Raw genomic sequence first — 22,500 nt, 5'->3', positions numbered from 1 at the left:
TGTGTGTGTGTGTGTATGTGTGTGTGTGTTTGTGTGTGTGTGTGTTTGTCCAGTTGTCCATGTGCCCACATCAGCCAGATGTGTGTGACTGGGTTATAGAGTGTGTCTATACATTGTTCAGGCTTATCTGACTTGCTCTGAATCGCTATTGATTTCCTCTCTTCTGCTCTCTTTGGCTCCTTCATTCTTCTTCCCTTGCCTCCCTGCCTTCCATCCATCCCTCTTTTTTGATTTCGTCCTTCCTTCCTTCCTTGCTTCCTTCCTTCCTTCCTTCCGTCTCTCTTTGTTCCTTCATCCTTTCCAACTTCCCTCCTTTCCGAAGCTATACTTCCTATTCCGCTGGCTCTGGCAGCATCAGCGGAGTTAAGCCTACCATCCTGATTTCATTTCAGCCCTATGGTGATCTCTCTGCATGTCAGACAGATAGCCTTTACTGGCCAACATGGCACCCAGTAGCTGCACTGCATGAAAGACAGAGCCACCGACCTATGTTGTGAACTGAATACCTAATGATTTGTAGCATTCACAAGCTTTTTTTTATCATACCAAGATACCAATATTTTTTTTTCTCGCTTCATTGGTCCTGGAGTAGAAGGACTTAAAATGTATACTGTTTCAGTAATCATTTAAAAATAGTAATAATCATATTAACTATCATTCAACCTGACAATTGGCCCATATATATTTATATATATTTATTTTCTTACAGTTGCACTAAAATCTGATCGAGTCGTTTTACGCGCTATTTCGAAAAAAGGTGGTCACACTTATTTGAAGACGATTATGTACTCTTAGATTTTAGCTCAATATATTTCTAAGTAGATATATTGGTTGATAAGAAAGTTTGGTAAAGGTGATGAATAACGTAAATTCACCAGTCGGTCAGCATTAAGCCGACTATATAACCACACACTTTATTCAACTGTTTGTTATAAGCCAATATAGGCCTACGTGGTAAAAAAAATAAAATAAAAATAAGTAAGAAAGAGTTAAAAAAATAAAAAGTAGCTAACACAAATTGTAAATGCACAGCACTTAAAAAGGGGTTTCAAAGGCCTACTGGCTAGGATTATATTGGTTTTATGGCCAGATCAAATCATGACATGATCCTATCATCTTCAGTGAGGATGGTTGTTTGGTTGGGTCGCAATAAACATCCTATTTATTTTGAAAACGAAAGACTTAAACTTGCCAATGCAACACATTATGTTATTATGTAGCCATTTTCTATATGTCAAATAATTGGTGGCAGTGTGACATCTCATAGGAGGGGCAGCCGTAAGGACAATTCAAATCAAGTAATTTTTGACAAATCTATATTTTATTTGCAGATAAATTCAGGACTATAAATAATAAAATCAATGTCGTTCGGATAATTTTGGCGCGTTTGTCGTAAGAATATAATGGTTGCAGAGTTGTGATGTTATGTTCTCTTATAGGCTATTTGCAGCACATCGAATAGAATAGACATCGAATAGAATAGACAGGAAAGTAAACATATTTTACACTGACATAGTTTTGCTTGCGTGGTGTTATTTAGACGGACATGAAACTATCACATGAGGAATTTGTGGCATCACAAGTGTCTTTTGGGCCAATATTTGCGCATGGACTTGCGCCAGCAACTATGCCACAGCTCTGTTCCTACCCGGAGAACAAAGTATTTTCGTAAAAAAACAACCCAAAAAAAACCAAACGAGGTCGTCAAATAATCGATTTCAAATCAATTATACCACCGATTTGAACAATCAGGGGACGTTTAAACGCTAATGTTTTATAAGAAATCGAGCGTTTATTCCACAGTAATGAATATAAAATGATCAATACAATCAATACCATCCCAAAAGGTGTAACAAAGAGTGATTTACGCAACTGTTTCTCGCCCCGCAGTAGTCCGTCCAGTGCGGGAGAGGGCCCGTCTCACCGCACACAAAGCGCGAACTCGTCCGTCAGGCAGCCAGCCGTCTTCTAACAGCACGGTGCGGTTAGTTCACCGTCTGCCACTCATGCTTCATCTACCTTTATCTCTCTCCACACACACACACACACACACACACACACACACACACACACACACACACACACACACACACACACACACACACACACACACACACACACACACACACACACACACACAAACACACACATACACACACACACACACACACACACACACACACACACACACACACACACACACACACACACACACACACACACACACATTCATACACACACATACACACACATACCCACACACACACATCCACACGCACACACACACACAAGCACACGCACACAAGCACACACACACACACACACATACACACAAACAGCACGAGAGCACGGGCACACACACCGCCAAACACATGCACACACACACACACACACACACACACACACACACACACACACACACACACACACACACACACACACACACACACACAGCACGAGAGCACGCACGCACGCACACACACACACACACACACACACAGAAGCGCACACACACATGCACACTACACTAAACAGATAGGATACGCGTCATCACGATAGATAGTTGGAGGGGGGGAACGCTTAGAATGAGGTGGTAAAATATAATACTAGTTGTCTTGTATCAATTGGCTACACTGTGTACCCAGATGACAGCTCCGTGCACTGTGATTCTCAGGCTTTCATCTGTGTTTACAAATAACCTTCAGGACACAGAGACGTCCTCTGAGCTGCTTGTGTTACCCAGGGGGGCCCCCCCCAGGGCTCCACCTTTCGCCACAAATGAGCCCGAGTGTCTTCACACCACACGGCTTCCTCTGCTCAACAGAACCCCCTCCCCCCCCATTCAATGTTATTTAATCTGTATCGCCTTGGAAACACGACACACTATACTTTGTAGCACAGCATGCTGGCATTGATCAGTGATCGACTGATAGCGATCCATCGCTGTTATGAATTAAATAAAAAAAAGTGCTTGCTTGGCGATATCATAGCCCCATGTTGGCCCCGCAGAGATCTTGTTTTGGTTTGTTTTTGGAAAATCCGTTATTGTTTTTGTGAAAGCGTGCATGTGCATGTGGACTACAGAACCAAATGAGAAATCAGGTAATCGGGCTTCAAACCCGGAGCTGCACAATGGGGTGGTAAGGCTGCTAGCAGAGGCACCGGTCACTATCCATCACCACGCTACAGGCCGATGGCTCTCGGGCCAAGCAGCTGTTGACACTTGGATCAGAGGCGTCCGGACAAAGCGTCCGATCGAGGGGAGGGTCAGGAGGGCTAGAGAAGTGGCAGAAGTGTTAGCATCGCCGGCAACAAGAAAGACATGTCTTTAGAGCGATGAAATGACAAAGCGCCACTTGAGACCGCATGGGATCCATCGGCTTGTCTCTTCAGCAAAGCCCGTTTGGTAATGAGCGAACTAAAGATACCGTTTACTATTTGGTACTCGTCTCAAGGGCCGACGCTTTAATGAGCCGCCATGCTCTTCCTGCTTTCCCCCCAGGTCCTGTCCATTGATATGGAAGGGAATTTGCAGAAGGCCGAAGAGTCTCATTTGGAGTGGACCTATTGATTATCGTCAATATCTATCGATCGGGCTCAGAGCCTATGGTACTAACACCTTTGGTTCCGGTGGCTATGCGGTTATGGAATGGCGGCTGTCTCTCTGTCTCTGTCTCTGTCTCTGTGTCTCTGTGTCTCTGTCTCTGTGTCTCTGTGTCTCTGTCTCCCTGTCTCTGTCTCTCTGTCTCTGTTTCCCTGTCTCTCTGTCTCTGTCTCCCTGTCTCTGTCTCCCTGTCTCTGTCTCTGTGTCTCTGTCTCTGTCTCTGTGTCTCTGTGTCTCTGTCTCCCTGTCTCTGTCTCTCTGTCTCTGTTTCCCTGTCTCTCTGTCTCTGTCTCCCTGTCTCTCTGTCTCTGTCTCCCTGTCTCTGTCTCTGTGTCTCTGTGTCTCTGTCTCTCTGTCTATGTCTCTCTGTCTCTGTTTCCCTGTCTCTCTGTCTCTGTCTCCCTGTCTCTCTGTCTCTGTCTCCCTGTCTCTGTCTCTCTGTCTCTGTTTCCCTGTCTCTCTGTCTCTGTCTCCCTGTCTCTGTCTACCCCTGATTGGAAGAATCGTCAGTCCAGCTGATGGAGGGGGAAACGAGTGGTGTTGGCATCGTAAAATGGCCGGTGGCACAAGTTGTTTGAAAACAGGCATTACATATTAAATTATCACTATATTAGCACTAGCATTCAGTCATTACATTAGAGAGTATTGAGTTTGGTTTGAGCCAGCACTTAGAGTGCCGGGAGGAGATTCTGGCATTGGACGGGCTGAACCAATTGAATAAACGTTCCATGAAATGGTTCTGAAGTGCAGATCAATCAATATGGGGACTATCAATCTGAGGGCAAATTAAAACAATTGGGAACAACAACAAGACGCAAACAGTTGGAGAGATCCAGAATGGGTGAAGCGATCTATTTTTGGTCAACCATGTAAAACCCTGGGAGCCACAGCGGGGCCCAGCGTCCAGGTAGATAACGAGATCTCCATTACCTGCACCCTGGGAGGAGCCGGTCGGGATGGGATTTATTTCAAATAAATAAACACACAAACAGGATGCATGCTGACACAGAAATACACACAGACACACAGACACACACATAATACACAAAACCAAACAAATACACACACATATTACACACACACACATAAATACACACACACACACACACACACACACACACACACACACACACACACACAAACACATACATACACATCATATACACTCAAGCACAAACGAGCACAGGGACACATACAAAAAAACACACACTCACACACACACACACACACACACACACACACACACACACACACACACACACATATTGATCTTCTCACAGTCAAATTTGTTTACTGCTGTTGTCTAAACCTGCTGTAAAGCCATCAGTCATTTGCATACAGCCCCTCCACACACTGCAGTCCACGCTTTATTTTATCCCTTCGTTCATGTATACTCCCCCTGCTTTGCGGCGTGCGGTCCTCTGTCTTCAGCCGCCTTCGACAGTCAGTACAGCATGGTACTGGCTGGCTCAGACTCTATTCCTGCTAGCATCTCTCTGTATCATTTGACATCAAACACACAGGCTTCAAGCGGCACACTTCTGTGTATTTTCAAGGGGGCTATAGGTCAATGGCGGCATTTTATGAGAACCATGCCTTTGTCCTCCTGTGCCCCTTCAGTCTGACACCCTACTCCACCACATCTCTTTTGTTCTTCCAGAGATAAACAATTTTTTCTTCAGCTGTCTGTCACTTGCGCGCGCTTCAGCGCCATACACTATCGTGAAGGAGCGCGCTGCACTCCCCAGCTGGCGCGCACGTCCTCCCTCGCATGAACCCACACACACTGCACGCGGCGCCCGGACACACACACACACACACACACACGCGCACACACACACACACACACACACACACACACACACACACACACACACACACACACACACACACACACACACACACACACACACACACACACACACACACACACTTGCACATACACACACAGAAACACACCACACACGCACTTGTACATACATACACAGACACGCACACAAACACACGCACTTGCACATACACACAAAGACACACACGCACACACACGCACACACACACCTCGGTCTCGCGAAATCAATGAGGATCGATCGGCTGGGGAAGGGAGCCCTGATTACTGGACCACGTGCTCTGGAGAAAACCGCGGAAAATCGATCATTGCAGCTTTTTAGGGCAACAGAACAGAACAGACTCTCTCCAGTCTCCTAGCCGGAGCCTATAGCGGCTATCGGTGCATCGAGGCACGGCAGGCTACAGACGGTTGGCTGAAGCAGTTAAAATCTATGGTTTGACCAACTATATATAAGTAACCATGCCCACACCAAGCATCTCAAATAATTAAGCCCGAAGCCATATGGGTCTGTTGAGCCCATGTACCTCGCACTATTATATAGATAATTTTTGAGCGTATGGTTTTATTTTATTTCAGCTTTTACCTTGGCTCATCATTCTAGAAGGGTCCAAATAGTTATCCGTCCATACAGCGAACCTTGACTGTCTCTTACAATACAGGCATCAACACTTTGCTTTGTTTGCATTCGCCACAGAGGCCTACTGACCATTAAAAATGTGCATCCAGCAGCGTATACTGCTTTATTAGCCTGTTATGAATCTTCATAACGGCTCATCCCATCGGCTCTTATTCTGCCGGTGCCGGTCATGTTTCTGCTTTTACCCGGCCGTGGGGCGGCCCCATGCGTCCACTGCTGTGGGATTGATTTGGTGGGCCTATTGTCATTTTACAATAACCCAAAGATGAATTGTACTCATGTCAGAATTCTCCGCCCCACCCCCAACCCCTCTTCTGCAGCATGTAAACGCAAGGAGCAAGAACAGGGGCGGGAGCGCAGCCAGTTGCCAAAGAAGCAGCGATTGGTCTTCACAGACCTGCAGCGTCGCACCCTGGTAGCCATCTTCAGGGAGAACCGGCGGCCGTCCAAGGAGATGCAGGTCACCATCTCCCAGCAGCTGGGCCTGGAGCTCTCCACCGTCTCCAACTTCTTCATGAACTCCCGCCGCCGCTCCCGGGACCTCTGGGCCACCGAGGACCAGAGCCACGGGGTCCACGGCCACCTACACCACGGGAACACTAACAACCACAACCACAACCACAACCACAACAACAACAACAACAACAACATACACAACCACAACCACAACAACAACGTGCACCATTCACCGATCCAGCCCGGCACGTCCTCCGCGCCCACCTTCTCCAAAGCCTAGGAGGAGGCAGAGAGGGAGGAGGACGGTGTGCGTGGGGACATTGTTTTCCTCCATGTTCCATAAGTCATGATCAAAGTGGACATTCAGGTCCTTTTTTTTGGATGACCTGTTCGTTTTTTGTTTTTTACATTTAAAATCGACTTTATCTATTTCTACAACATTCAGCCTTCTTCATTTCATTACACTTCATCAACTGCATTTAGGAAAAAAATAAACCAAAGAACAAATAGCTTTACATATAGGCCCTGCCCTGTAGCGACACACGATGGTATTAGAAGTCCATTGTAGCCTGTATATGATGGTTTTCCAGCGGGGAAATGAATGTACCAAGACATAAAGCCATCGACAGCTAAACGATGCAAACAAAGACATCAGAAACGTAATCGTTACATCGGTGCTATCATGTGCATATAGGCATTTTATAGTTGGCCCACTACATAATCTGAGCTGATTGGTGCACCTGCAACGTCTTTCCATCCCATGCTTTAACTAGGCTTGGGCATGGAGTTTAGGTAGCCTTTTTATGTTGTTAATGCATCCGTGTGCTTATATTGGCCTGCAAATCCCGCGCACCACACATGGAGTATGCCCATCCAGTCCCTCCCCCCCACCACTCTGCATCCATCCCCGCCATGCAGGCATGGGTCTCGTGCGAACACGCATGTGCCCAAGAGGCCACGCGGTGAGCCGATCCTGGGTTGTTAATTTCACTGCAGTGATCTAGCACATTCCCAGCCGGGGTTAGAGTGCCACCTGCTGTTCGTTAGGAGATCGTCCTCAATCATCCCTTATCGCGCAACAGCCTATATATCCTGTCAATTCATTCCAGAGCGCCCTCCGTAACGGGCGCTTCGGAATTATGTATCTAATTTGGGACTTTTTTTTTTTAATTATGGTCACCAAATAGCCGCTCTTTAGCGTCATTAGGGCATTTTTCCTCTCTCTCTCTCTCACACACACACACGCACACACACACACACACACGCACACACACACACACACACACACACACACACACACACACACACACACACACACACACACACACACACACACACACACACACACACACACACACACACACACACACACACACACACCACTGAGGCATTTCAACTCAGTCGTGGAGGAGAATTAATGGAGCAGACGTTATGAGCCACTGACATACTGTGTTTATTTCATTCATTTACAATTTTAGCCTTTCGACTCCATCTTTTGGGTGGCTACGAGGTTATAAATTATGTAGCCAATCAAGAGGTAATTTCAGGTTAAAATAGAGGAACAATCAAACAGAGCCGATATACGTGCGCTCGCATTTTCAAACATAAAATCATGATGTAGTGTCCAGGTGAAAGGCAACAGGCTCGCTGCACTGTTCTAGTGGCCAAATACAGAGGTCAAATGTCACAATATAGGATTCCCAGTGCCAATGATGTTTGCCTCTTTATGATAATCAGAGAGAACAGATGCAGCCTGCGTTGCCTCCCGCCCTCCCGTCCATCCCCCTGATCGTGTCCGGTGCGTCAGCTGAACCTCCACAAAGCAGGCGCATGTCGGCAACTCCTCCCCTCAAAACAAAAACACAGACAACTCTGTTGATAAGATCAATTGGGCCCGTGCGCGCTCCAATTAGCATTGGTTAAATCACTGTAAATAACTTTGTTTCTCTTGCTTTATCCTTCTCTCTTTATCTCTTTCTCTCTCTATGTGTTTTCCCTTCTCTGCGTCTTTCGCTCTCTAGTTCTATCTCTCCCGTCCTTTCTCTGTCTCAACCTATTCCTCCCTACTCCCTCTTTAATATTGATGCGGGTATTTACGGCACCACGGGCACGCGGGTTCTTGGCCGTGCTCTGTGGTGCTGCAACTGTATGAAAAGAAGCACCTTGTCGACAAAATGTACGAACATTTAGACTCAGAAAAAGAGAAAAAATTGACAAAAAAAAAATGATTAAAAAAAAGACTGTCATGGACTGTCCTGTGCACAGAGAAAGAAGGGATTCCGCGCACGATGGACTGTGTATTATACTTGTGTATTATACCTGTGTATTATACTTGTGTATACCTGTGCGACAAAACGCAATTGAACTCGTGTTAAGCGGGAGCGTCCGGACACCCCCCAAGGATACCAATACTTTAAACCCTCTGAACTTTGACCCTTTCAACTGGACATGGACCGCGAAGAGAGAGACCTGTCAATCGGGGAGGGGCATTGCGTGGGGCGTGTGCAATGATGATGTTTTTTGGTTACCATGGAAACCGCTGCATTCCTTTCTTCTGTTTTGATTTGGGCAAAGCCACTTGTTGTGTAGCATCTTCTAGCGGGAGATAATCATATTAGATGGGAGATGCAGACAGGAGTGCGGAGGGTGCAGAATGGAGATAGGCGTATCAGAGGCAGATAAGAGACTATAAGGACCAGGCGGCAGTGGCGTTCCTACACGGCTCACTTGGTCAATGCACTATATAGGGTTGCTTCTTCTGGAGGGTGTCATTTTAAAAGCTAGCCTAACTTGCAAGGTTCGTCGGAGAGATCTGTAGGTTGTTCTAGACTTTAGTGTCCTTTTGTCGTCGGTGATGATGTTTGACGTTTAAACCCAGAGCTGAGGCGTGAATGGGCCAAGTGTCAAGTCAAGGGAACGCATCGCTAGCGCGCGGCTACCTCACAGAACAGAGTGGACTGGACCCCAGCCACCAGAACCAAAGATATTTCAGCCTGCCATGTTAGCACTGGACCGGGGACGCACACACACACACACACACACACACACACACACACACACACACACACACACACACACACACACACACACACACACACACACACGCACACACGCACGCACGCACGCACGCACACACACACACACACACACGCACATATATATATTAACTAAGAGACACACACTCTCAAACATACATATACACAAACACGCAAACACTTACACACACGTACATTAACACACACACACACACACGTGTACATTAACACACACACAACACACACACGTATAAAACACATACAAAAAAAAACACACGCACACACATACAAAAAACACACACACACGCACGCAAAGACAATACATACAAATGCATGCTTGCAGTCACTTTACATATGGAGCATAGTTGAGTGCCTTTTTCTTTCAACTATGGGATGGACTGCTTTGAATGCATATGCAGTCACGCACACACGCACGCCCACTGTTCTCACACACACACACACACACACACACACACACACACACACACACACACACACACACACACACATACACACACACACACACACACACACACTGTTTGAGGGTGAAGGGGGGCACACCCTGGATGGAGGTGGGAGCGACACTGGAGGTTCCACATGACCCTAAGGAAGCACTTTCTTTTATACAGGCATCAAAAGATTGTTTACTGAGATGATAAGTAGGCCATTTTTTAAGAGTAGACTGAAGACTCATGCATAATTTTGACACACACACGCACACACGCACACACCTACATAATCACACACACACACACACACACACACACACACACACACACACACACACACACACACACACACACACACACACACACACACACACACACACACACACACACACACACACACACACACACACACACACACACACACACCTACCAGAGATATTTTTGTGTAATTTGTAATGCTAGTGTAGGTGTGTGGGTGTGTGTATTACTCGTTTACAATTTCTCGCCGATCACTCTTTTTCATTGGCTGGCATATTAAAACTGATGCAATACTCGACCAATGACCAATCAATGTCATCCGTGATAACTGGAAAAGACCAATAGCCCCAGTGTCCCCGCACATCCAAACCCTCTTCACCTGTCCCTTCGTCCGGGTAGCGTTACATTTTGGCAGGCATGTGTAGACAATTCATCTCGATATACCTCAAATCTTATGTAAAGGTTATTTAATAAATCAATAATGACAATGTTTAGCAATGAAAGTGGCACCAAGTCACAACTTAATAATTGTGTTTTTTTAAAGAGTGTGTGTATTGTAAGCTGTTTAATTGTTTGTCGTTCATTGAGTTGATTAATTCGGCCTATTTATGATTTGTACTTTTGCACGATGTCCTTCGTATGCGGGCTAAGGAAGGATGTGGGCACCGCCCCCTTGTGGTAGCTTTAGAGAAGGACAATCGGCTACAAGAAGCTATGTCATACTGTACATTAACACTGTTCAAATGTTGGTTATCGTGAGCCAGACGAAGGACTGTATGGTAAGCCTAAGGACACAGATTGGAATAATTGACAATGCATTTTGTTCTACATTATTAGTCTTTATTTGAATCAGATTATTGTCCTATGTGTTCTAAAGTGACCCCATATGAAAAAAAACATACAAAAGCTCCTCTATCAGCGGGGGTGGGATGAGTGACTCTTTTATGCATGGATACTATATAGCTGTATAGAAACTGCAGGATCAATTGTACCTCTTACAGTGAGAGCAGAGAGGGTGAAACAAAAAAACTGGATTTTAACGTCATCTTTTTATTGTCTTGGCTCTGTGGGATTCTATGCTCTTCCTCATGTGTTTGCATAAAACGTGTTCATTTATATCTGTACGGTGTATATTCATTTTCTTAGCTATTTGTATTTTTTGCCAACTGTAACCACCCCCCTTTTTTGTATTTTCATACCTACCTTTCTGCTAATTCTATATTTAAAACTAGTGTGTATGTGCTTGTGAATGTGTGTGTGTGTGTGTGTGTGTGTGTGTGTGTGTGTGTGTGTGTGTGTGTGTGTGTGTGTGTGTGTGTGTGTGTGTGTGTGAGTGCATGTCTGTTTGTGTACACGAGATGACGAGAGAGTGTGTACGATAAATGTACGGTTCATTTCCGTTGTTTCAGCACTTTTGAGTTCGACCTTACTGTGTGTGCGATACCTGGTGATTTCTCGGGTAAAAATAGCAACCGCTTGTGAAAAGCAGAGCAAACACGCAGCCACCTCAATACTTTCACATCGGGTATACAATAATGCCTCCATTTTGATTTCCTTCAGAGTGGCTTAAGAGGCGTGGACCCCCCCCCCCCCCCCCCCCCCCCCAGTGTCAATGTTTTCCTCTTCTATGCCCCTACCATTCAATCAATCAGAACCAAGTGTCTTTGTGATGGTAGAAGACAATCAATTTCAAATAGCGCAGAGACACGGCAGAGCGAGAGAGAGGGTGATAAGGAGGGAGGGAGGGAGGGAGGGCGAGGGAGCAGGGCGGGGCAGAGGGACGCAGACTGGCCAGGAGACGTGTTAGGTTAAGAGGAGGTAGGATGGCTCTCACTAAACCCTTTTTATTATTTGCATTGCCCATTTCCCGGCTCACCTCTGACCTTTCCCTGGATGACCTTTATAGGCCAGGCCACCGAGGATCAGGTGACCTATCAAAGATCCTTATCAGATGCCCGCACGCACACACACACACACACACACACACACACACACACACACACACACACACACACACACACACACACACACACACACACACAAACTCCCTCACATGCATGTGTTCACACACATGCAAACACACACATCACACGTGCATGTTCAATCACACCACGCACAAACACACACACAGACATGTACACACACAATAACAATGTAGCTCATAGCAAATTTCCGCTCATGGTTTGTTTTTGAAACACAAACAGATTAAACAAAGCCCAGAGAGTCATTCTTCAGTCTTCTTCCCACTATAATAATGTTGTGTCAGTCATGGTGATTTGCTTATACCCTGTGGATGGATAAATCAGTGTAATAATTTACACCAAGTAAAAAAAACAATATGGGTAAACTGTGTTTTGATTATACAAATAAAGATACAAGGAATTGGACCTCTGCGTATTTATGGCTTTCAAGTCGATATCTATTTTGAAACGCCACCTTATACGGTGATGTGCTGATACCATCTGGCGGCAGAAGACGGAACTGTACACTGTATTGTCAGTGCGTTTGTGTGTGCGTGTGCAACAGGTAACAAAACTCACCGTTAATAAGCACACAACACCTGTGACGGAGAAGGAACATGCTTTTATGATGAAAAGGAGTTCTTGTATTGTTTTCTTACAAGACAGACAGTATATAAAACACACATAGAAAAAAAAACAATCCATGTTTTATTGACAAATACATTATTAACAATATCTTCATGTGACACCAAGCGGCCATGGGACTAAGCTAAGACGCGGGTGATCCCTGGAATGGTGAAGCAGAAATTCTACTTTATATTAATATTCCTACTCTATTTACAATTCAAAACCATTGTTTGATTTAATCTTCTGTCAGACATGGCTGTGTCCATACAGACGACATCACACAACTCTTAATATGTACATCATGTCCGCCCTCCAAAACCAAGGATCAGCAACAGGGGGATCTGGAATCATTATGGGTCATAGTTTAATTTGCTGCAAACAGTTTGTTTTTTATTGTTGCTGTTGTAAGAGCCAGTCCAAACGCGGAGCTATAATCAAGTGATGTGTGATTTCAAAACAACTAACCCCAGTATTTGAGCCTGTGTCTGCATTCAATGGAGCCACCCTCATTCCTAGGTTTCTGGATTAGTGGTCAGAGATGGAGAGGATTCTGCCACTAGTGTGCAACACAACTAGAACAGAACGCTAAAAAAATATAGATGCATATACAGTAGGCCTACATATCGCATTGTTAGGGCGACATTGGTGCCAAAATGAGAACGCAAAGAGAGAAGTAAAATGAAGATTGATCTATTGACAAGCAGGCTGACTGATATCCGATAAATATAAATTGATTGACAGGAAATAGGCTGATAGCTTGATAGACAGATCGGCCTATAATGATAGATAGACCAATGACTATGAATAGAGTGTGACAGTGATATGAAATAGAAATTGGACTGGCAATGGTGTATCATATTCTTCAATTGTTTGCCAATGTTTTACATTCCAGGGCTCCATCGAGCACAGACCTACCTGTGACTCAGGACAGGAGGGGGACGTGTCACGTACATCTCTGACCTGGGGCCAATCAACTCATCCGGCACTATCTTGCAAGAAATAAATACAACAACAAAAGTAATCTCCTTAAGATATTACCGATAATCTGGAAACCTATGGAACCAGTGCCAACCAGGTCGAGGATTCTGTGACCCCCACTCCCACCCTATCGGAAATCAGTGAGTGACACGGTTCAAGACAGATCAATGGCTGTATACCATTAATAATCCCATTCTCCATACCGCATTGATCAGTCCCACGGCCCAGCTCAGAATATCAATTCATACACCTTACAATTTACACATTCAAAGAACAGATTCTCTCCGTGTATGCTTACGGACATATATGTTCTACGGTCGTCCTTGTATGAATACACATAATTCCTATCCTAGGTTCGTTTCAGAACGACCTCTTTAACAGCTATCTATAATACTATCTTTAATAACGCACAGCACGCTTATTTTCCACTGACTTGATTGGTTGATGTAAAGTCATTATCTGGGGGCCACGATAACCAATCATTGCTCCCAAACACAGCTGTAGCCGGAAGTCTGGCGACACAAACGACTGTCCACGGAACACGTGCATAGATCACACCTGCTAGCATCACGAACAAGAGAGGCAGTGTGGCCGTCAGGTGGGTATGATCGTTTGCCGCTCTCAGCCATGACATTTTTTTATAAACATTATTTTGTTCATGAACATGAAAAAAGAGTGACATTATTATTCGTTTTATTACTATATGATCATATCGTTCAACGTTGATAAAGCCGATAAGGCATCAGACACATTTAAAGAGAGATACATATCTACAGCGAGACTGAGTCTCAGTCTGCACAGTTGCTTTACCTTAAACTGAACGCATGCCTTTCCTGATAAGTACACCTGTCTCACTGTCACTAGGGTCAAAAAAACAAAACCTCAATCCCAAAACAGGTCCTGCTATGGCTATTGGAGAAATCAGTGAACCACTGAATAATAGTGCTAACAGTCAATATTTTCTCTGTGGAAGTAAGGTGATAACCTCTGAAATCAATCCGGATATAAAGCGGTGTGTGTGTGTGCCAATCACTGAAGGAGCGTCATGGCTTCGCGGTAGGACCGCTATCGGTCCCTGTGGTGACAGAACCGCTCCACGGGGGGTCAGTGTTGCCATACATTTGCTGGTCTCTGGTCAAGGTTTGGATGAAGCATGATGTGACTGCCCCCTGCATTTCTGGATATATTCTGTGATTTGACCATTTATTTTTCAATGTCGTCATTCCTGCATAATATGATTTGTTATTGCAAGCATACGTCAGCTAATGATTTACACTATGATTGTGTCACACCGTCAAGTCCAGACAATTGTTTATCCTATGTTTTATGGAACAACAATATCAACAATGCAATATGATTGAATGTTGAAAGCCAATATTTAGGCATTTGATTGGCTTGTGAGGAAGCTAGATCACCAAATGAAGACAGCATACCACTCGGATTCTCCCATATTTCAAGGTCTACGATATAAATTGCTGCAATAAGTCAATTGATAACCGAATTAGCCTCCCTCCAAATGCAGGTTTTGCATTATGGCTCCCTTCAGCTCTGATCATTCAGATTAAATCCAATCAACATGGCAGCTGTACGATAACAAGAAGTCAGAGATGGATTCATCTACTGGGAATAAGAGAGCACTGACTCCAGCTGAGGCTTATGTTGAATGACAGATTTGAGGTTAAAAATATCCTACTTTCTTGGACCGCAACACACAAAGCGCCAGTCATCAAGACTTGTAAACAGCAGGTAGGACATTAAAAGCCTCATTACCAATCGAAAAGACAAGTAACTACTTTCGTTAACTATGAAATGATGTAAAAAAAACAAAAACGCTACATGTCGAGCAATGAATTATTCACATTTGGCTGGTAATGATGCCACGATCATCAGCGTCTGCCCGTTTTGATGTTTCAGTCTCTTTCTTTTCTACGGAGACTTTGAAAGCACAGCAGAAGGTCCCCAAATAAGTATGTTTTTACGGCTGTTGTAAATAGGGCGTCTAGAGCGCGCTGGATCAACGTCAGGCAAAGACAAACAAGAAGGGCCCCCCAGCCAGGAGCTTCTCCAGGCAGGTTGAATGAGACTCAGGTCCCTTGATGTAGCAGGAGAAATATACAGCCTAAAGAGTCTCCTTTATGTCGATTTGATAGGTTAAATGGTTTTTTTATTCATTTTATTGGCCCTTAAAAAGGACCGTTCACAGGTTGTTAGGTGACGGTCTAATTTCAGCATTACAATGTTTATCAAAATACTTTAATATTTGATAAGCTCCCACGGGGAGGAGGGAAGTAGAGGGGGCCTAATAGGGCCCGGCTGAATTCACTTCAAAGAACCGCTTGTTTTTTTGTCCTTTTTATTTATCTTTCCCTTCCAATGAACTGAGTTCCTCCATCTTTCAAGGACTTGTGGGTTTGAATAAATGGGCATGCTTATCTCAAACCCTGACCAGCCTAACAAGGCAGATTTGGACTGACTGACTGGTTTTCTTGGTCAAGCCGGAAGGAAGTAAGTTTGGGTGTTTAAAAAAGAAGTCACAGTATTGCAGCACTACACTCCTCCAGATAATATAATGTTTTATTTACATTTATGGATTCAGAAATTAAACAAGTGTGTGTGTGTATATGTGTGTGTGTGTGTGTGGGGGGGGGAGGAGTAGATACAGTTTCCCTATCCAGAGAGGGTCGCAGAGCGTACTTTGCCTGCAGATTGTATCCACTCCTCGGGAACGGGGCTTTTGATGGCGATGAACCGATGGTATTATTTTAAGGGAACCTGGGTCACCCCTTCCTCTTTTTCTTTTTCCTGACATGTTGTTGAGCCTGCTCCACGTGCGGCCGCACCAAAACACAAGGAAAGACAAGACAGTACACAACGACCGACCACAAAGAACACGTGTCTACCACCACACCACCACATCCCACTCCGACACTGGGAAACTACAAGGGCACATAGGGGGGAGAGGCAACAGAAGAGGAAGCCAAGGAGTACACAGAGGTCGTAGAAAAGATAAGAGGATTGCAAAAAAAACATTACATTTTCAAAAACATCCTGTATGCTTCTGTGGTTGATGGTTTACACGACAACACCGTTGATAATCACAAAAGACATTCTTCACTGTCTTCTAACACCCTACTTTTTTTGTCCATTGAGAAGCACGGAATGAAACAGCGAAGGGATATTTTCAGGGGAAAGGGGGAAGGTCCATTAGGGCTCCATATTGTTCTCAACACCACATACAAACAGAGCCAAAATGGTTGGCTATTTTTTATATGCAGTTCTTTAACTGTATATAATTGCACAATTTGGACACAACTCAATTATTATTAGCCGATTACTCATCTTTACTCCTTCACATATATTGTTTGTGCTTTATTACCCTTATTCCATACAATTTTCCTTATGATACACATATTGTTGGCGCAATAGTTATTTATATTGTGGCTAACGTTTTAATTTATCTACTGCTTTATTCAGTTAAGCCCTCTAACAAATGCAAAACAACAATCATCTGGCACACACACGAACGCGCACACACACAACCATAAGTAGGCCTACAACACTCATACAGAAAAACTAGACGAACAGACGGCAAGACACTCACTGTTTAGCTCTTTAACATATGTGACGAAGCTCTGCTCTCGCACGCACACACACACACACACACACACACACACACACACACACACACACACACACACACACACACACACACACACACACACACACACACACACACACACACACACACACACACACAGACTCGTTGGGTGTTGAGAACCGAACCAATGCCAAACGGATATTAAGGGGAGTTTTTTTTTTCAAACAGCTTATAAAGGTTACAGAGAACAGTCAACGAATGTCTAATCATAAGAAGGGAGGAGACAACCAATCAGCAACGTAACGCTGGAACGGGGCGGGGCCGATCACATCACCTAACTCTACTACTGCACCATGGCAAGGGTAGGGTTGACACTACTTCATTTACATTTTAAATCCGCGGTCTCCAGCCAGGGACCCCTCCCGAAGGAGGACCCAGTGAGGGTGGGGTGGGGTGGGGGGAGGGATGGTGTGAGTGAGTTGGGGGTGGGGGTGGTGGGGGGGGGGGCTGTGCACTGGGCTAGGGGGGCAGAGACATTCGCACACCGACCGGCCGGCGTCGTCAGAGGTACAGAGAGGGAGGAGCAGTGTTTTTTAACGCGTGCCGCGGGGCACCGGGGTGTGTAATGTATGCATGTGTCTGTCCGTGTGCGACGCTGACGACGCCGCTCGTTTTCCATTCAAAGAAAAGAGCCGAGATACGGTCGTTTCATACGCACACATGTCTCTGCGTGTGTCTGTGTCAGTCGGTTTTAATTAGTGCAGGACATGACTATGGCGGAGGCTTTTATGAACGCTGAGATTGGGCTCGCAATATGGCGGCGATAGAACACACGCTGCAATAATCGATCGTTACTGAAGCACGCTACTACCTCTATAAAAATAAACATCAAAGTGCTAATACTATGGCTTTGTTTGGTCACACTAAATGCACATTATCGTTTTTGTTCATAGAATGATGCGTTCATCCACAACGTACAATAACATTGGAATGTCATGATGTACAAAGTGTCGGTTCATTTATATATATATTATGATATACTTTATACCTATGAGTACGTGAGTATACGTACAGGTGATTGTAGTGGTCTAATGTTGTCCTGAGATGAGGCAGAGGACTGCGTACGCACACAAATTCCCCGTACTCAGACACCTAATCAGCTCGTTAAGGACAGGTGAGTATGCAGTTGCGTGTGTGTGTGTGTGTGTGTGTGTGTGTGTGTGTGTGTGTTAATAGGTGTATTTATACGTGAGTCTCCCCTTAGTGTATTCTGCACCTCTCCTCTGTGCCTCTGAGGCCGCTCCACACTCCCCAGGCTGTCCCCCACTGGCAGCTCTGTGAAGGTCAGTTCATCCCCAACACCACGGAGAGGATGGAGGCTGAGGGGGGGGGGGGTGGCTGGGGGATCAGGCCCGCCACTGGGTGAGTAAACCTCGCTTTACTGCCAGCAAAGGCAGGTGGATGAAAGGTTATGAGGGGATGAGGTGGTGGAAGCGGTGGTGGTGGTGGTGGTGGGGGATGTGTTGGCGTTAACGGTGCGGAGGATCAGGCTTAGGGAGGTCACGCTGCTACCTCGCTCCACCCCCCCCCCCCCCCCGCCGCCCCCGTTTCTCCTCTGACCGCTAACGCCACTCCCTCTCCCCCACCCCTCCGCTCTCCTCCAACCACCTCCCCCCCCCTCCCACCACCACCACCCCCCCCCTACCACACCACTGATCCTACCACCCCGCCCCAACCCCCTTTTGCTCTCCCTTATGTCGGTTGCCACGGCGACCAGGCAGCCCGTGTGTCCGTCGGGCTTGACTTCCTAACCAAACCCCTCGGAGACACGGGCTGCCGCGGGCCCCGGTGGATCGTTTGTCGTGGCCGGTCGGCGCGCTCGTCCCAAACGCACACAGCTCACCTCGTCGCAAACACGCGCCTCCGACGGCGGGCCATCGGTCGCCGGAAGGGGAACGTTTGCCGCTAGCATTGTGCCGCATCTCAACCCAATCGACCACGGTGGACATCGTTGATCCTACGCCACCTTCCTCACCATTCAGCAGGGGTCTGAGCGGACCGGTCCCGCTCAGTAGATCAGCTATAGAAATACTATAGGAGACATGTTCAAACCGTCTTACAAAAGGGAGTCTTTTATTCGTGTTTAAGCCCACGGGACTCTATAATTGAAGTGTCTCAAAATGTTGCCAAAGATCTCGAGCAAGGCAGGAGTTTACAAAAGCAAAGCTGTGAAACTGTTTTACTGGGTGGTAGCCATGTCTCTTAAAATTTTAATTGGAATCCCCATGCTAATTTAGAAAAACCCAGAAAAGAAACAAAAGCCTTTGTTTGTTTTGTCATTGGAGTGTAAGACATGACATGACACCACTATCCAAAGCCCAGTTAGCATGCCAAATTAAACTTATCTTATGACTCTAAAATTGTAGTATACTTATCCGACTAAAACGTTTGAAACAAATCTATATAGCAGATCCTCATCATCACCCTTTGTTGATGAACCACAAGCTGAATAAGCGTGTGAGAGGCAGTGCAGTCAGCGTGATTTAAACGAGTCCTCCACAACTCAAACCAACCGCGACTCATGGTTTGACAAATTCAAGTAGGGGCCACCTACTGAGCGTGCTCAGACAAAAGACAGACATTTGCGAGTCAGCAGCTGTGTGCGCTTGTTGTTTGTCAAACACGTTTTGTGTGGGACGTGCTCACGCCTCCCCCGAGGGACCCCTGGCCGCGTTGTTTCATATCATCTTCATGTTGAACTTCCGGGCGCCGCTGGTGGTGCCGCCGACCGCTGGCTCTGACTTCCGGAAAGAGTACTCCACTGTGAAGTTGTTCTTGCGTTGGCCGCGTCCCCGGCTCCACACGAACAGCAACAGGAAACAGAAGAGCACCACTCCCAGGAAGGTGATGCAGCCCATCGCCGTGGACACCAGGATGGTGGTCAGGTCCAGGGTGAACTTGAGGAACACGCGCGTGCCGTTCCGGTCGGTGTCGTTGAGGAAGTCGCCGGCGTACAGCGAGCGGTTGAGGAAGAAGGCGGAGGCGGTGTCCAGGGGCTGGCCGCGCACCGTCAGCGTGGCAAAGTAGGTGTCGTTGCCGCCGGCGTTGCTGGCAATGCAGATGTAGGTCCCGCTGTCGGTGAGCTGGGCGTAGCGGATCTCCAGCGTGCCGCTGGGGAGCACCGTGATGCGGCCCGAGTTCTTGGCCGTGATGCGGCGCCGCTGCGGGGAGATCCAGATGATGGCGGGCACGGGCTCCCCCTCGGCGCGGCACAGGAAGCTGACGGGCTGGCCCTCGCGAGTCACCACCTAGCAGGGGAGAGAGAGAGAGAGAGAGAGAGAGAGAGAAAGAGAGAGAGAGAGAGAGAGAGAGAGAGAGAGAGGGAAAGAGAGAGAGTGAGAGAGATAGAGAGGGAGAGAGAGAGAGAGAGGGTGAGAGAGAGAGAGAGGGGGGGAGAGAGAGAGAGAGAGATAGAGAGAGAGAGAGAGAGAGAGAGAGAGAGAGAGAGAGAGAGAGAGAGAGAGAGAGAGAGAGAGAGAGAGAGAGAGAGAGAGAGAGAGAGATAGAGAGGGAGAGAGAGAGAGAGAGAGAGAGAGAGAGAGAGAGAGAGAGAGAGAGAGAGAGAGAGAGAGAGAGAGAGAGAGAGAGAGAGAGAGAGAGAGAGAGAGAGAGAGAGGGAGGGAGGGAGGGAGAGGGAGAGAATATGTTTGTTTAAAAAGGAATGAGACGGTGGACAAATCAATACACAATAACATGGAGGGCGTCTCCCGGTGCATTCGTTAGAATAATATAATCATCAGAGGTGTTATTTTATAAAACTGCATCAGCCACGATCAGATATTAATGGAATATCAGAGGAATAATAAAGCGCTCAGCCGGTTCCGCTCCGCGCGGCGGTGATTACAGGAGTGTTAACTTCCTTCCCGTCATTACTGTTCCATCGCGCTCCACTGTTACCTGCTGCATCTTGCGGTTGCGGATCTTGGGCTTCTGGCAGGTGAAGTGATCAAAGAGCGCCGAGTCGGTGAAGGTGCTCAGGCTGTGGCCCTGCACCTCCGCGGGGCCCGCGCACACCGGCACCCTGCCGTCAAAGTTGAGTGTGCGCCGCCGCTGCAGGATCCAGAGCAGGCGGCAGTCGCACAGCAGCGGGTTCCCGTCCACCCGCAGCGTCTCCAGGCTGTTGACCGAGTGGAAGGCGCCCTCCTCCAGCGTCTGCAGGTCGTTGGCGGAGAAGTTGAGCACGCGGATCTGCCGCAGGCCGCCCAGGGCGTGGGGCTCCACGGTCATGAGGCCCGTGTTCACCATGATCAGCTCCTTCAGCCGCAGCAGGTCCTTGAAGGCCCAGGGCTCCAGGGAGCTGATGGGGTTGTAGGACAGGTTGAGGTGGGTGAGGTGCACCAGGTTCTTGAAGGAGGCGGAGGGCACCGACGTGATGTTGGTGTTGGTGATGAACAGCCACCGCAGGTCCAGACCCTGGAAGCTCTGCGGGGAGACGTGCTCCAGGTAGGGCCAGTTGTCGATCTCCACGCCGCGCAGGTTGGAAAGCTTGCGGAAGTTCTGGTCCTCCAGGGCGGCGACGCTGAGGTGGCGCAGCCGCAGGGTGACCAGGCTGCGGAGGTAGGACACCGTGGGGCCCGAGATGGACGTCAGGTTACAGCGCTCTATCGTCAGGTCCTCCAGGCCCAGCAGGCCGGAGAACGCCTGCAAAGGATCACAGAGGACCTTCAGATAACGGGCAGCCGGGTAACCATAGAAACCGACGTGGGGGGAACATGGTAATAACCGTGATATCTATTATTTAAGTATGATCAATTATGCACTGTTTACCTAGGGAGCGCTCGATAGCTTATTAATGTTAAATGTTAGTGCTAGTGCTAATAGGTACAGGACTCGCCTTGTGGGAGATGTAGACCAGGTCGTTATCGCCCACCTCCAGGTGTTTAAGGTTCCTCAGGTCCTGGAAGGTGTAGTCCAGCAGGATCACCATCTTGTTCTCGCTCAGGTCCAGGCTGGTCAGGTTCCCCAGCCTGGCGAAGGCGCCCATGGGC

The 22,500-nt window shown here is 46.9% G+C and overlaps 2 protein-coding genes across 2 annotated transcripts in view; one reads left to right on the top strand and one right to left on the bottom strand.

Moving 5' to 3' along the window:
* LOC115549469 (hepatocyte nuclear factor 6-like) overlaps positions 1 to 7,770 on the top strand; it is a 12,351-nt gene extending 4,581 nt beyond the window's left edge. Inside the window, exon 2 of the mRNA XM_030364691.1 lies at positions 6,411 to 7,770. Coding sequence (XP_030220551.1) covers positions 6,411 to 6,826 — 416 coding nt within the window. The 3' untranslated portion in view covers positions 6,827 to 7,770. The remainder of the gene's footprint in view (positions 1 to 6,410) is intronic.
* A 5,081-nt stretch (positions 7,771 to 12,851) lies between these two features.
* Positions 12,852 to 22,500, bottom strand: part of LOC115549436 (leucine-rich repeat and immunoglobulin-like domain-containing nogo receptor-interacting protein 3) — a 37,238-nt gene continuing 27,589 nt past the window's right edge. Inside the window, exons 2-4 of the mRNA XM_030364636.1 lie at positions 22,347 to 22,500; positions 21,410 to 22,153; positions 12,852 to 20,760 (exon numbers count right to left, since the gene is read on the bottom strand). The exon at positions 22,347 to 22,500 is cut by the window's right edge and continues 453 nt beyond it. Coding sequence (XP_030220496.1) covers positions 20,191 to 20,760; positions 21,410 to 22,153; positions 22,347 to 22,500 — 1,468 coding nt within the window. The 3' untranslated portion in view covers positions 12,852 to 20,190. The remainder of the gene's footprint in view (positions 20,761 to 21,409; positions 22,154 to 22,346) is intronic.

The sequence above is a fragment of the Gadus morhua genome, chromosome 8 (assembly GCF_902167405.1).
Source record: "Gadus morhua chromosome 8, gadMor3.0, whole genome shotgun sequence".
Lineage (NCBI taxonomy): Eukaryota > Metazoa > Chordata > Actinopteri > Gadiformes > Gadidae > Gadus > Gadus morhua.
The sequence above is the reverse complement of the archived record's forward strand: the minus strand, read 5'-3'. Positions and strand labels throughout refer to the sequence as shown.